Source organism: Myotis lucifugus, unplaced genomic scaffold, assembly GCF_000147115.1.
Source record: "Myotis lucifugus unplaced genomic scaffold, Myoluc2.0 scaffold_57, whole genome shotgun sequence".
Taxonomy (NCBI): domain Eukaryota; kingdom Metazoa; phylum Chordata; class Mammalia; order Chiroptera; family Vespertilionidae; genus Myotis; species Myotis lucifugus.
The window spans coordinates 172544-184694 of record NW_005871105.1 but is presented as its reverse complement, the minus strand read 5'-3'; the positions used below and the strand labels follow the sequence as shown (position 1 = coordinate 184694).

The 12151-nt window shown below is 34.4% G+C and overlaps 1 protein-coding gene across 5 annotated transcripts in view; it reads right to left on the bottom strand.

Moving 5' to 3' along the window:
• Window positions 1-12151, bottom strand: part of PPIL4 (peptidylprolyl isomerase like 4) — a 33677-nt gene that overhangs the window by 13597 nt on the left and 7929 nt on the right. For 3 of the 5 annotated variants that reach the window (XR_002829396.1, XM_023754156.1, XM_023754157.1), the window contains exons 5-11: window positions 11912-12054; window positions 11332-11428; window positions 10184-10300; window positions 5858-5982; window positions 4187-4253; window positions 1262-1318; window positions 496-607 (exon numbers count right to left, since the gene is read on the bottom strand). Coding sequence is in view for 4 of the 5 variants with exons in the window: in XM_023754156.1 (XP_023609924.1) it covers window positions 496-607; window positions 1262-1318; window positions 4187-4253; window positions 5858-5982; window positions 10184-10300; window positions 11332-11428; window positions 11912-12054 (718 nt within the window). In the remaining variant the exon portion in view is untranslated. The remainder of the gene's footprint in view (window positions 1-495; window positions 608-1261; window positions 1319-4186; window positions 4254-5857; window positions 5983-10183; window positions 10301-11331; window positions 11429-11911; window positions 12055-12151) is intronic. The other 2 variants (XM_023754158.1, XM_006089162.3) reach the window with 1 other exon arrangement.

Genomic DNA, 12151 nt, shown 5'->3' with positions numbered 1-12151 from the left:
TGGGAGGGCTTCCTACAGAAGGGCCCAAGACTGAATGTACAAGTAAAGTAAACTGGAGGCACACAGGGAGGTGTTTTGATTGTATATAAAATATATACAGGGAAAGACATGAAATGAAAGGAAATTCTAAACATAAAACAAACTTTAGGCAAAACATATTAGGGGTTTTGCATCTAGAAGAACCAAACCACCACAAACATAATAATTGGAAAAATGTCATGCCTGAAGTGGGTAATTACAAGTAATTTATAATATAGTCAAAAATAGAAAATATATTAATCATCAGTTTAAAATCCATACACACACACACACACACACACACACACACACACACACCCCTCTATCTTAGATTTTAGGAAACAGCAATGTAAAACCATATAGGGCAGGAGTTTTATCAAAGAGCATTTCTCCAAATTAAGAGCACTAAATTAGGGGACACACACACACACACACCATGGAAAACAGAACAGGAAAAAAAAAAATAAACCAACATACCTTTTCCTTTCCATTTAACCTTTGCAACAGACTGGCTAAAATCCACATGTATTCTTCTGTCATCTATAAGTACATTGTCCATTTTGAAGAATGCTTTCTCACAATCTTCTTCCTATAGTTATAAAAAAATTAAGCATAAATGTTCCTGTACATTGGGATCCCGACTTTAAAAAAAAAATACTGATGCCTGAGTTCCTTTTTTCCTTCTCGATTTCAATGTAATTGGTCTGGGGTGCAAACCTGGGCATCAGGATTTTTCAAAGCCCTCCAGGTAGTTCAAATAGGCAGCAAAGCTAGAACCACTGCTTTACAGACCACACTTGGTGCTAAGCTGATCTTGTATCTTGTATGGTTGTTTATCATCATTTTCACACATGTTCCGTGTCCCCAACATGAATATATTTTATATGGCAGCTTTCTTTCCAGGGTGCTTTCCAAGCACTCAGTAAACATTTGCTGTGACTGCTGCTGTTGAAATTGATGTTTTACCAGTGGTTGGCAAACTGCGGCTCATGCGCCACATGGGACTCTCTGGCCCCTTGAGTGTGGCTCTTCCTAAGCCTAAGGAGTACCCTAATTAAGTTATTAACAATGTACCTACCTATATAGTTTAAGTTTAAAAAATTTGGCTCTCAAAAGAAATTTCAATCGTTGTACTGTTGATATTTGGCTCTGTTGACTAATGAGTTTGCCGACCACTGGTTAGCCAATCTGCGGTGGGGCTCAGGCATTGGTATTTTTGAAAAAGCGCCTCATGTGATCTTACTGTGCTATCAAGGTTGAACATCACTGGGTTGGCTCCTACAGCTCCAGCTGATGGTTGCTATGGAGAAATTGGGGAGGAGGAGTGCCAAATGTTCTGATTTTTGCAGAAGAAACTTAAAACTCAGATTTTTATAATGTGTTGTCAACAAATTTAGATTTTTGAAAAAACTGTGTGCAAACAAAATAAACCACATCTGCAGGCAAAACAACAACGACAACACAACTAAATCTTTATGAAAATTTTTCAGAATACTGAAAATACAAAATATGTTGTTACAAATGAAGATTTGAATGCTTACTACAACCAAATGCTATTAAATTATTTGCATCTATTACCTCAATTAACTCTGATGACAACTGTATGAGGTACTATCTATTATTATCTTATATGTTCTCAAAGAGAAAAGAGAAATTCACAAAGGTACCCAAGTTGCCAAAGGTCACACAGTTGGCAAGGGTGAGTCCAAGATTTGAACCGAGGCAGTCCAATTGTAGTGGACATACATATACCTACCAATTGTCTTTTTTTTTTAAACATGCTTTTTATTTCAGAGAGAGGGATAGAAACATCAATCATGACAGAGAATCATTGATCAGCTGCCTCCTGCACACTCCCTACTGGGGATCGAGCCCACAAGCCAGGCATGTGCCCTGACCGGGAATTGAACAGTGCATGACCTCCTGGTTCATGGGTTGATGCTCAACCAGAATCTCTTCTGCAGGGCACCAATTGTCTTATCTAAATCCACAAACCCTTTTAGTCAAAACCCATAAATATCCTGAAAATTGAAAGTTGTTTTTATAAATCTGGGGTTAAAATCCATTTGACAGCAAAACCTGACCTAATGGGAGGCTGTGGCCTTAAGTTATCCCATTTAGTATGACTATTCATTTGTTTCAATGAAGAACTACTTTTGTGTTTGATTATGGATGCTGACCCAGAGGAGAATTATATCATTCACAGATTGTGTCAAACACACACACACACACACACACACACACACACACACACTTATTATAATGAAACACCATGCAGAAACATATATAAATCTTACAAATATAACACTGAGCAAATAAAGCTGAATACAAAAGTACACACATGTGTTGACATACCACGTTTAAAATTAGACAAAACCAACCTATGCTGTCAGAAGTAGCAGTGATGGGGAAATTATCTGCAGGGGACACAAAGAGGGCTTCTGGGATCCCGATAATTTTTTTCCTGCTAATGTTTTATTTCTTGACCTGAGTGATGGTTCTACATGGGTATGATAACTGTGGTAATTTGTCAAGCTGTTTACTCATGAGCTGTACATTTTCTGTATGTTTTACTCTTCAGTTTAAAAAATTGGGGGATCAGATTATCCAAAACATATAGAACTTGCCATACATGCAAAAATACAAACTAAATGATGAACACTTACAAAGAGGCTATGGGCCATGAGAAATTATGAAGCAAAATGATGTAGCTTAATCTGATTTTCAAGAAATGATAAAGGTCACAAAAGATCCACCTCAAAAACAGAAATAGCCGAACCGGTTTGGCTCAGTGGATAGAGCGTCGGCCTGCGGACTCAAGGGTCCCGGGTTCGATTCCGGTCAGGGGCATGTGCCTTGGTTGCGGGCACATCCCCAGTGGGGAGTGTGCAGGAGGCAGCTGATCGATGTTTCTCTCTCATCGATGTTTCTGACTCTCTTATCCCTTTCCCTTCCTCTCTGTAAAAAATCAATAGATCCACCTCAAAAACAGAAATGCTGAATCATGATAAAGAACTCATAGATTCTATAAAGTTGAACTGTACTACATATTCATGGAAAATGGTATATCTGCAGAAGACTGAAAAAACATAGGCAGTCAATAGTCTATGTGCTATAAATGAAATGAAATTATATTTGTGAGTAAATAAATAATATATCCTATAGTGTCAATGATGGAATGACACTGTCAGGTCTATAAGAAGTATCCATAGTAAACCAAAGCACCAATGTACCTTGTAGATACCATTTCTGGTACACCCAACAATATCTAGGTAAAATTTGTTAGGTGTCTGTCTCCCCAACCCTCCATTATTCATCTTGTAGTCCTAGGACTTATCACACTGATATATAAAAGGGGTTCAATAAATACTTTGGGATAACTATAATTTAGAATGAACTACTATTGGACACATATCAGTCCAAAGCTGCATTAAAAAATTGCCTTACCTAGCATAGTGGCAAAAAGCAATGTGAACTTATTTAAGTTCACACATATGAAAGTTCAAATCCCAGGTATGACATGATCTTAAATAAGACACGTTATCACTATGTGTTTCAATTTCTTATTTGGAAAAGGAGGGCAGTACCTATCTCACAGAGTTGTAAAGATTAAATGCATAGCAAGTAGCATAATGCCTGGCTTAAAGAAAGTTATTTAAGTAACATAAGTTATCATTATTATTTTAGACCTAGAAGGTACCATCTAATCCAATACACAAGCTTTATTTATAAGGACGTTAACACCTGGAAATAAGAGTTCTAAACTGCCAAATGTCATAGAATAGCTGATCAGTGACAAAGCTCAGATTAATATCTAGAACTTAACACCCAGTCCAGTTCTTTTTCGTTACTCGATTATATCTATCTAAATAACACTGAAAAATCATTTATAGAGTGTGAAGGACTTTACCTAAAACTTTAAAGTTTTCAAGATTCATGAGCACAGACTGCATCTGAATCTAATGTAAAGGTACATACATTAACATCAACAGATGTTGAATTTATCCCCTATTTGACTATAATACAGTTAGTTTTCTTTGGTGCCTAAAGAAAGGGCACAATAATTTCCTAATCTTAGGGACTAGAACAAGTTCTTGCAATTTTCACATTTTAAAACCATAAAAGAACAAAAAAATACCAAACTTAATAGATCTATATTATGACCAACCTTTTCAAATTCAATAAAAGCATAACAGAGGGATTCTCCCGTCTTCCAATCTCGAATAACTTCACAACTGAAAGAAAGTTTGGGAGAAGTGACTTTTTAAAAAAGCATTCACTCTCACTCTTCATAAGTGAAGAACAAAATAAGACAGTTATTAAAAGACAAAGTTAAATTTTTCCAATAACAATTTTTTAAATAGTTCACCAGCCTAGTAATCACATTATCTAATTCTACTCTAAATGCCCTATATAGGCCTGCAGCCCTAAATTCCCGAAGAACTGAAGGAAGAATAAGATAAAAATATTTAATTTACCTATAACAAAAGTAAACTACTGCTAAAAAGTTTTTTAAATCATAATTCATTTCTAGTCCCCAAATGTAGATAAATTATAGAATATCTAATGTTACTATTAGGATAATGTATGCACATTCATACATATACAGCACATGTTTAGTAAGTTTATGCTTTGGAGTTTTTGAATTTTAATATAAACCAAGCTCAAATTTAACCCCACAGTATAGCTAGTCTACAGAACTAATCCACCTTAACAACCAAGAGAAAGGGCCAATAAAGTTGAACTGAAAGGATCGGCGTGTCCCTTTCTTGACATATCCTAAGTCTCATTTTACATTAAATGGAACAAAAAAATAAACCATTATGAGAAAAAGGAAAAATAATCACATTAAAGAAAATGGTTCAGCTGTTACAGTAGTTACATACACATTAAAATGTAAATATTGAACAATGACCTAACCATAATTATGACATAACCAAAGTAGTTGGAAGAAAGAATGAACATGGGAAGTTACTAATAGAGGTAAAATCCTCATCTTGTTTAGCAGGAAGTCAGCATATGTCTAAAACTGAAAAATAAAAAGCAGCAGTATAGGAATATTTTTTATAAATATGATATATTGTAAGTAGGTGAAGGAATAAAGTTGGGTAATCATTTACAGAAAGATTTTTATTTCAACAGGAAGAGTTAAGAATGGCTTCATGGGAGAAAAACATGAAATGAAATTCTAAACATAAAATAAAAATTTTTTAAAATTGATTTGAAAGAGAGAGAAAGTGAGAGAGAGAAACATCGCTGTGAGAGAAAAACATCAATCAGTTGCTTCCTGTACGCATCTAACTGGGATCTAACCCGCAACCTTTTGGTATATGGGATGATGCTCCAACCAACTGAGCCACCCTGCCAGGGCCATAAATTAATACTTTTTAATTAATTATAAAATATTTCCCTTTCTCACAGGAATACTAACTTAGTAGACTTTTGCATTAACAATGCAGAGGAAATTAGCCAAAAGAAATATTTGGGAAAATTTAGATTCAAATTAATTTTGATACAGCTTGCTGGTAATTCTAAGGAGAATATAAATGAGATAAATGTTTTTAGTACTAGATTTAAACTGTTCCATCCACCTCCTGTGAAAATGTGTTGGAAATCATTCAATTATATATATACTGTATATGTATATGTATATATTCTTATATATACTTATACACATATACATACATTATTTTTCTTCCCTCTGTCCCAAGGATTCAACTGTAAAATTCACCTGTACAAAATTCACCTAGAATTCATAGCTTCATCGAAAATATGTCATTAGAAAGCCACAAATTAATACCTAGTTTTCCTAAAATCTTTCACTAATTCTAGAGATTACCTTCTTATTGGCCCAAATCTTGAGAATATTATCTCCAAATCCTCATCTGTGGTCACTGGATTCAATTTACACACAAACAGAACATTTTCTGGAGGTTTAATATCTGCATCAGGTAGATCTCCCACCTAAATTGTAAACAAACAAAAATATAAATCAATTCCTTTATTTATTTTCCATTCTAAATACTCTATCCACATCAAAATGCCAATTTTCCTAAAACATCTAAATTTACATTATAAACTGCAGGATCAGAAGAAAAAGAAATCTAAATAACACCTCAAAATTCATTACGGACAATTCTTAAAATAATGCTTAAAATAATAATCCATTTTGTGAAAGTGGAATTCAAAAAGGTTAAATAACTAACTTGCCCAAAGCCACACAGTGATATGCAGCTGAGTTGCGATTTGACTCCAAGTTTATCTGGGTTTTATCTTCACTTTTTCTTTTTCCTATTTGATATATTAAAACGGAATTTATGTAAAGTATATCTAAGTTATGAAGCATAAACATAAAAAACAGCCATGATGACAACTAGCTTAAGAACTAAAATGTCTCCTGAACCCATTATCCCTCTGCCTCTCTTACCAGATATAATGAATATCCTGCTTCTTGGTTTTCCTTTTTGACCATCCCCTTGCATATCTTTAGAATTCAGCGGTTCTCAACCTGTGGGTTGCGACCCCTTTGGGGGTCGAACTACCCTTTCACAGGGGTCGCCTAAGACCATCGGAAAAATATATAATTACATATTGTTCTTGTGATTAATCACTATGCTTTAATTATGTTCAATTTGTAACAATGAAATTGGGGGTCACCACAACATGAGGAACTGTATTAAAGGGTCGCGGCATTAGGAAGGTTGAGAACCACTGCTTTAGAGTTTTACCAGATAGGTATGTATTCAAAGCAATATATTATTTAGTTTTGCTTGATTTTAAACTTTTGCAAAATCTTATCTTATTGAATCTAGCCTTATGTGATTAGTAATACCAGTTCTTTCCACATTATTGCTCAATATGGAACAGCAATAATTCCTGGATAGTGTTTCTAGCTTTTTACTCTCACCCTCACTATCATCTCCTTCAGTCACATTGAAGTCAACTGCACAGTCAACCACTGCTCTGAGCAGAGCATTCCACTTCTCACTGAGGCAGCAGTGAGGGCAACAGTGAGAGAAAACCATGGTGGTATTGGTTTCATTGTGGGAAAGTTATTATTTCCCATGGCCTTTAGATGGAGAAAACAATATTCCTTCATTCAAAAACTCTGAGATTATTTCTCATAAGATTATCACATAAAGCATTTCCTCTTTCAATAAACATGCTAAAACAAAAGGAAATCATGAAAATCAGAAACAGCAAGAAGAAACACCACCAGTAAGATCTGCTCAGTGTCTTCAAAGCCTATAAAAGACAAGCACCTCTTATGTCCAGTAAGAAGTATCATAGCACATATGGGGAAGAGCAAATCAGTAAAATCGCCAGAAGCACCTACAGTGCAGAAATATCACATCTCAAAGAAGCACAAATAAACAACTTTAATGTTAGGAAAATACTTACTATACTACTTGTCAAAGATAACAAGGAAATTTAAAATACTTTTAACCGTTATGAAGTTCAAAACACTCGTTGATAATGCAAAACACCAGTTAAATTATCATTATATTAATTACACACAAATAAGTAAGAGAAACTGATGTGCTTAGAAAATAGAAGATAATTGTGAGGACCAAAAAGGACAGGCTCATGTATTAGAATGGTTCAAGTCCAAAACACTGACAACACCACATGCTGGAAACGAGACAGAGCAACAGGAACTCTCATTTATTGCTAGTCTGGCAGTTTCTCACAAGGCTAAACCATACAACCCAGCAATTGCACTCCTAGGTATTTATCGAAATGAGTTAAAAAAAGGTCCACACAAAAATGTACACACAAATGTTTACAACAGCTTTATTCATACTTGCTAGAACTTAGAAGCAACTGGTATTTTAATAGGTGAATGGATAAACAAACTGTGGTACATTAACAATCGAAAGACATGGAATAACCTTAAATACATAATGCTAAATGAAAGAAGCCAGTCTGAAAGGCTACATACTGTATGATTCCAATTATATGACATTCTGAAAAGAGACAAAAATGATGCAGACAGTCAAAAAAGATTGGTAGTTATCAAAGGTTGTGGGAGATAGAGATGAAGAAGTGGAACGAAGAAGATTTAGGGGAGTAATGAAACTATTCTGTGTGATACTATAATGGTGGATACATGGCATCTGTCAAAATCCACAGAATGTACAACACAAGGAGTTCATTCTAATGTAAATTATAGACTTTAGTTAATAATAATGGGTTTTATACTAATATATAAGTTCCACAAAGGCAAATCTTTTTTTCACTGATGTATCCTATTAAACACAAAGATATGCATCACCCTTCTGGGCCTGACAGGTTTTGAAAGCTGGATTCTACACTGGGGTGGGATAGGGAGGGGCAGAGCTATAAAGAATATTTCTGAAATAACTTACAAAATTATAGCATGAACTGCAATTTCTATTGATATTTAATTTCCTGATTTCAATAACTGTACGGTGAATATGTAGAATAATAATGTTGATCTTAGGAAATACATAGTGATGTAGGAGGTACAGGGGATGTTTGCAATTTAATTTCAAATGGTCCAGAAAAAATAATAAGTGCATGTACATATATCATCAAAAACATAAAGAGGGGGAGAACAGAGAGAAAGAGAGAGGAGGGAGAGGAGAGAGAATGAATGATCAGGCAGATGTGGCAAAGTTAAAAATTGGTAAGTCTGGGTTGCTGGGGTCCAATCCCAGCGGGTCCAGGGGTCCCCAAAGGTGTGGACGGAGTCGGCGAAGAAGGAATGACACGAAGACAGCCTTCAGTTGATCAGCAGCCTAGTCAGGACCTCTAGCCAGGATCTCCAGCCAAAGTTCTGGTCGGAGTTCTGGTTAGGAACTGATGAGGATCTGATGATGATCTGATGTTTATTGTCTTGTTACATCCGTATTTATACCAGCCGATTTTAATCCTGTCAATTTCTATTACAAAGGTTAGGGCGTTTCTTATATCCATTCCAGGGAGTAAAGATTATGTAGCTTAACTACCTGCCTGGCACTTAATTAAGGGGTTGTATCCCCTCCCTAACCTCAGGGAAAAATCCCCACCAGGGGAAACAACCTTTCTCGGAGAGGTGACCTTGGTTAAAACACATGGCGCTAAAGGGAGCAAACATATTAAGAACAGTATGCTATATATGCCAGGTCCCTTGAAACATATGCTGTGCAGATGTTTCTTTCCTGCAGCGACTGTGTCAAGCAGCAAGGATGGACCGGCTTCCGGCACTGGGTAAAAAGTATATAGAAGTCCTCTACACTATTTTTTTGAAAATGTTCCATAAATTTAAAATTATCTGCAAATAAAAATTTTAAAAAACACATTAGCCCATTTTCTTCAGGCATGAACTTCTTATACTTTTGCTGCTGAAAATTCTGATGATAATCTAATGTTCTTTTCCTTATATGTCACTTATTCTTGTTGCCCAGTTGTTGCTCAAAGAATTTTTCTTATAATTTGACTTGGTGTTGACTGTTCTGGGTCAATGTTCTCTGATACTGTGTGCTCATTAAAATGTATTAATTTCAATTTTTTAAATTCAATAATGTTATTCCTGAATTATAGTCTTTAATACTTATTCCTTCAGACTGATGATGCTAATATGAATTTTAAAACAGACTATGAGCCCTGGGCGGGTGGCTCAGTTGGTTGGAGCATCGTCCCATGCACCAAAAGGTTTCAGATAGGATTCCTGGGCAGGGCACAAATCTAGGTTTCTGGTTTGATCCTGGTCAGGGATGAGGCAAGCAATGTTTCTCTCATATCGATGTTTCTCTCTCTCAGTTCTACCAAGGTTTATTTTATCCTGTAACTACTATTCTAATATTTAATCTCAATACTTGAGCTGTACAAAGAATTATTTGTTAATATATATATAAAATTGAATCCAAGAAATGCTCTTTTAAAATGATGAGTATAACTATTAAAATCCATTAAATATCTGTAAGTTGGATATCCATCCATTCCCCATTTTTTAAAAAGGCACTTGACACTTTATTAATAGTGGAATCAAATTTGTTTACTTTCATGTATTATTATTTTACACAAAATCTAATCCAGAAAAAAACTCTTAGCTAAATGTTTATATTTTAAGACTATCAAAATGCCAGAAATAGATAAACCAACAGTAAGTATGTATTAAATATATTACTGAACAACTATTTGAACAAATAAAATTACTTACCATTTCTAATAAAATAGCTTGAGTTTTGGCCTCTTTTTCTGCCTTTATTTCTTCTACTTCTTCAGCTGATCTCCCTTTGAAATCATCAATTTCTTCATCTGCTCCTATTCGACCACTCTGTAAGACAAAAGTTTCTCATATATATGTATATATATAATTTTAAAAAAAAAAACAACAGAAAAATCTGGGACATTATGCTTTATTCTTAGTTCCATCAAATGCATTAGAATAGAATTACTTCATTTGTTTCACGTATGTGAAACTTACCTCTGAAAATTAATGTAAATTAATTCAATATTATTAGCCAGACTAATCTTCTAATTTATTGTTACCTCAAAATAAACATTTATATAGAAACTATCTGTATCCAACTAACTGTTGAATGCAGAAGACAAATGATGTTAGAAATTAAACATCAGCCGAAACCGGTTTGGCTCAGTGGATAGAGCGTCGGCCTGCGGACTGAAAGGTCCCAGGTTCGATTCCGGTCAAGGGCATGTACCTGGGTTGCGGGCACATCCCCGGTAGGAGATGTGCAGGAGGCAGCTGATCGATGTCTCTCTCATCGATGTTTCTAATTCTCTATCTCTCTCCCTTCCTCTCTGTAAAAAAAAAATCAATAAAAAAAAAAAAAAAGAAATTAAACATCAAATCCAATTATAAAGACAAATTTAGCTTTAAGGGATGTCTCATAAGCAGAAATTTATACTTTAAAATATCTGAGGAAAAACTGTGCATTATTCCACAGAAATTTCTGGGTTCTAGCCTGGCTTCAGAGTATGTCCCAGCTGAAAAATTATTTTAAAGGTTGATAGTTTAATTTAGCTTAAAATTCTTGAAATTTTAGTTAGGATATTAAAAAAAAAAAACAAAAAAAAAACAACCACATTTTCCCAAAGTAATCATATAAGCTTCCAGAGCTAAGGCTCTTCTGGTGGAACAGAAACTGAAGAAAGGATATTATGATAAAAGCATAGCTAGAAAAATGAATTGCCTCCATAGAAAAGAAAAAGAACTCTACACTTATCCTAGAATAATTGATCAAGCAAGATAGGCATTCTGAAGAAATGTTTTAATAGGCTAAAAAGCAAAAGCTATGCAAAGCATTAATATGCATGGACATTCAATCACAAGAGGACTCAACTTACATCTAGTTGTTCCCTAGTAGGTTCTGGTGAGCGATCAGGAATTAATAAATCCGGAGGGTCATCAAATGGATCATCTAAAATCACTGTATGATTAATCCTTACAAAATAAATCCATGTCAAAGGTTACGGTTACATTGCTTCAGAATCTGTTTTACTTTTTGCAAATATTTTAACAAATGTCTATGTATCCTTAAAGCCAAAAAACCATAACCTCCTAAATTTTATTGCACCAGGAGGGTACTAGAGTACACTGTCACAATTAATGTTACTGTTTTTGATTGTTTGATATTATATTTATTACTCTGCATTACTCTAAAATAATATGTCTAATTCTTAGTACTTTTGCTGTATTTCTCAATAACCTGCATTTTTAAATATAAATTAAAGGCTTAATAATTCCTCCCAGAATATGCAATTATAAATAATTAGTACAAGTGTAAAAACATAAAAATGTAAAAACATAAAGATTCGTATAGTCTTTATTCAAGAAACAGTCTTACACATACCATCACCACTACCATGTCAAACATCACAGTATTAAAACATTCTAGTACATTCAGATAGTAAATTGTAACCATACCTGATATCTTGATATGGTACAAAATCCTTGTCAACAAAGGTCTCATTAATTTTTTTAATTATGTCCATGCCTTCTGTCACCTCACCAAACACTGTATGAACACCATCAAGGTAATCTAGATTATCTCCTGTAGTAATAAGAAACTATAAAGAAAAACACAGAACACAAAAGCATGTGTTTGTATGCATATATATGTATATATATATATATATATATATATATATATATATATATATATAT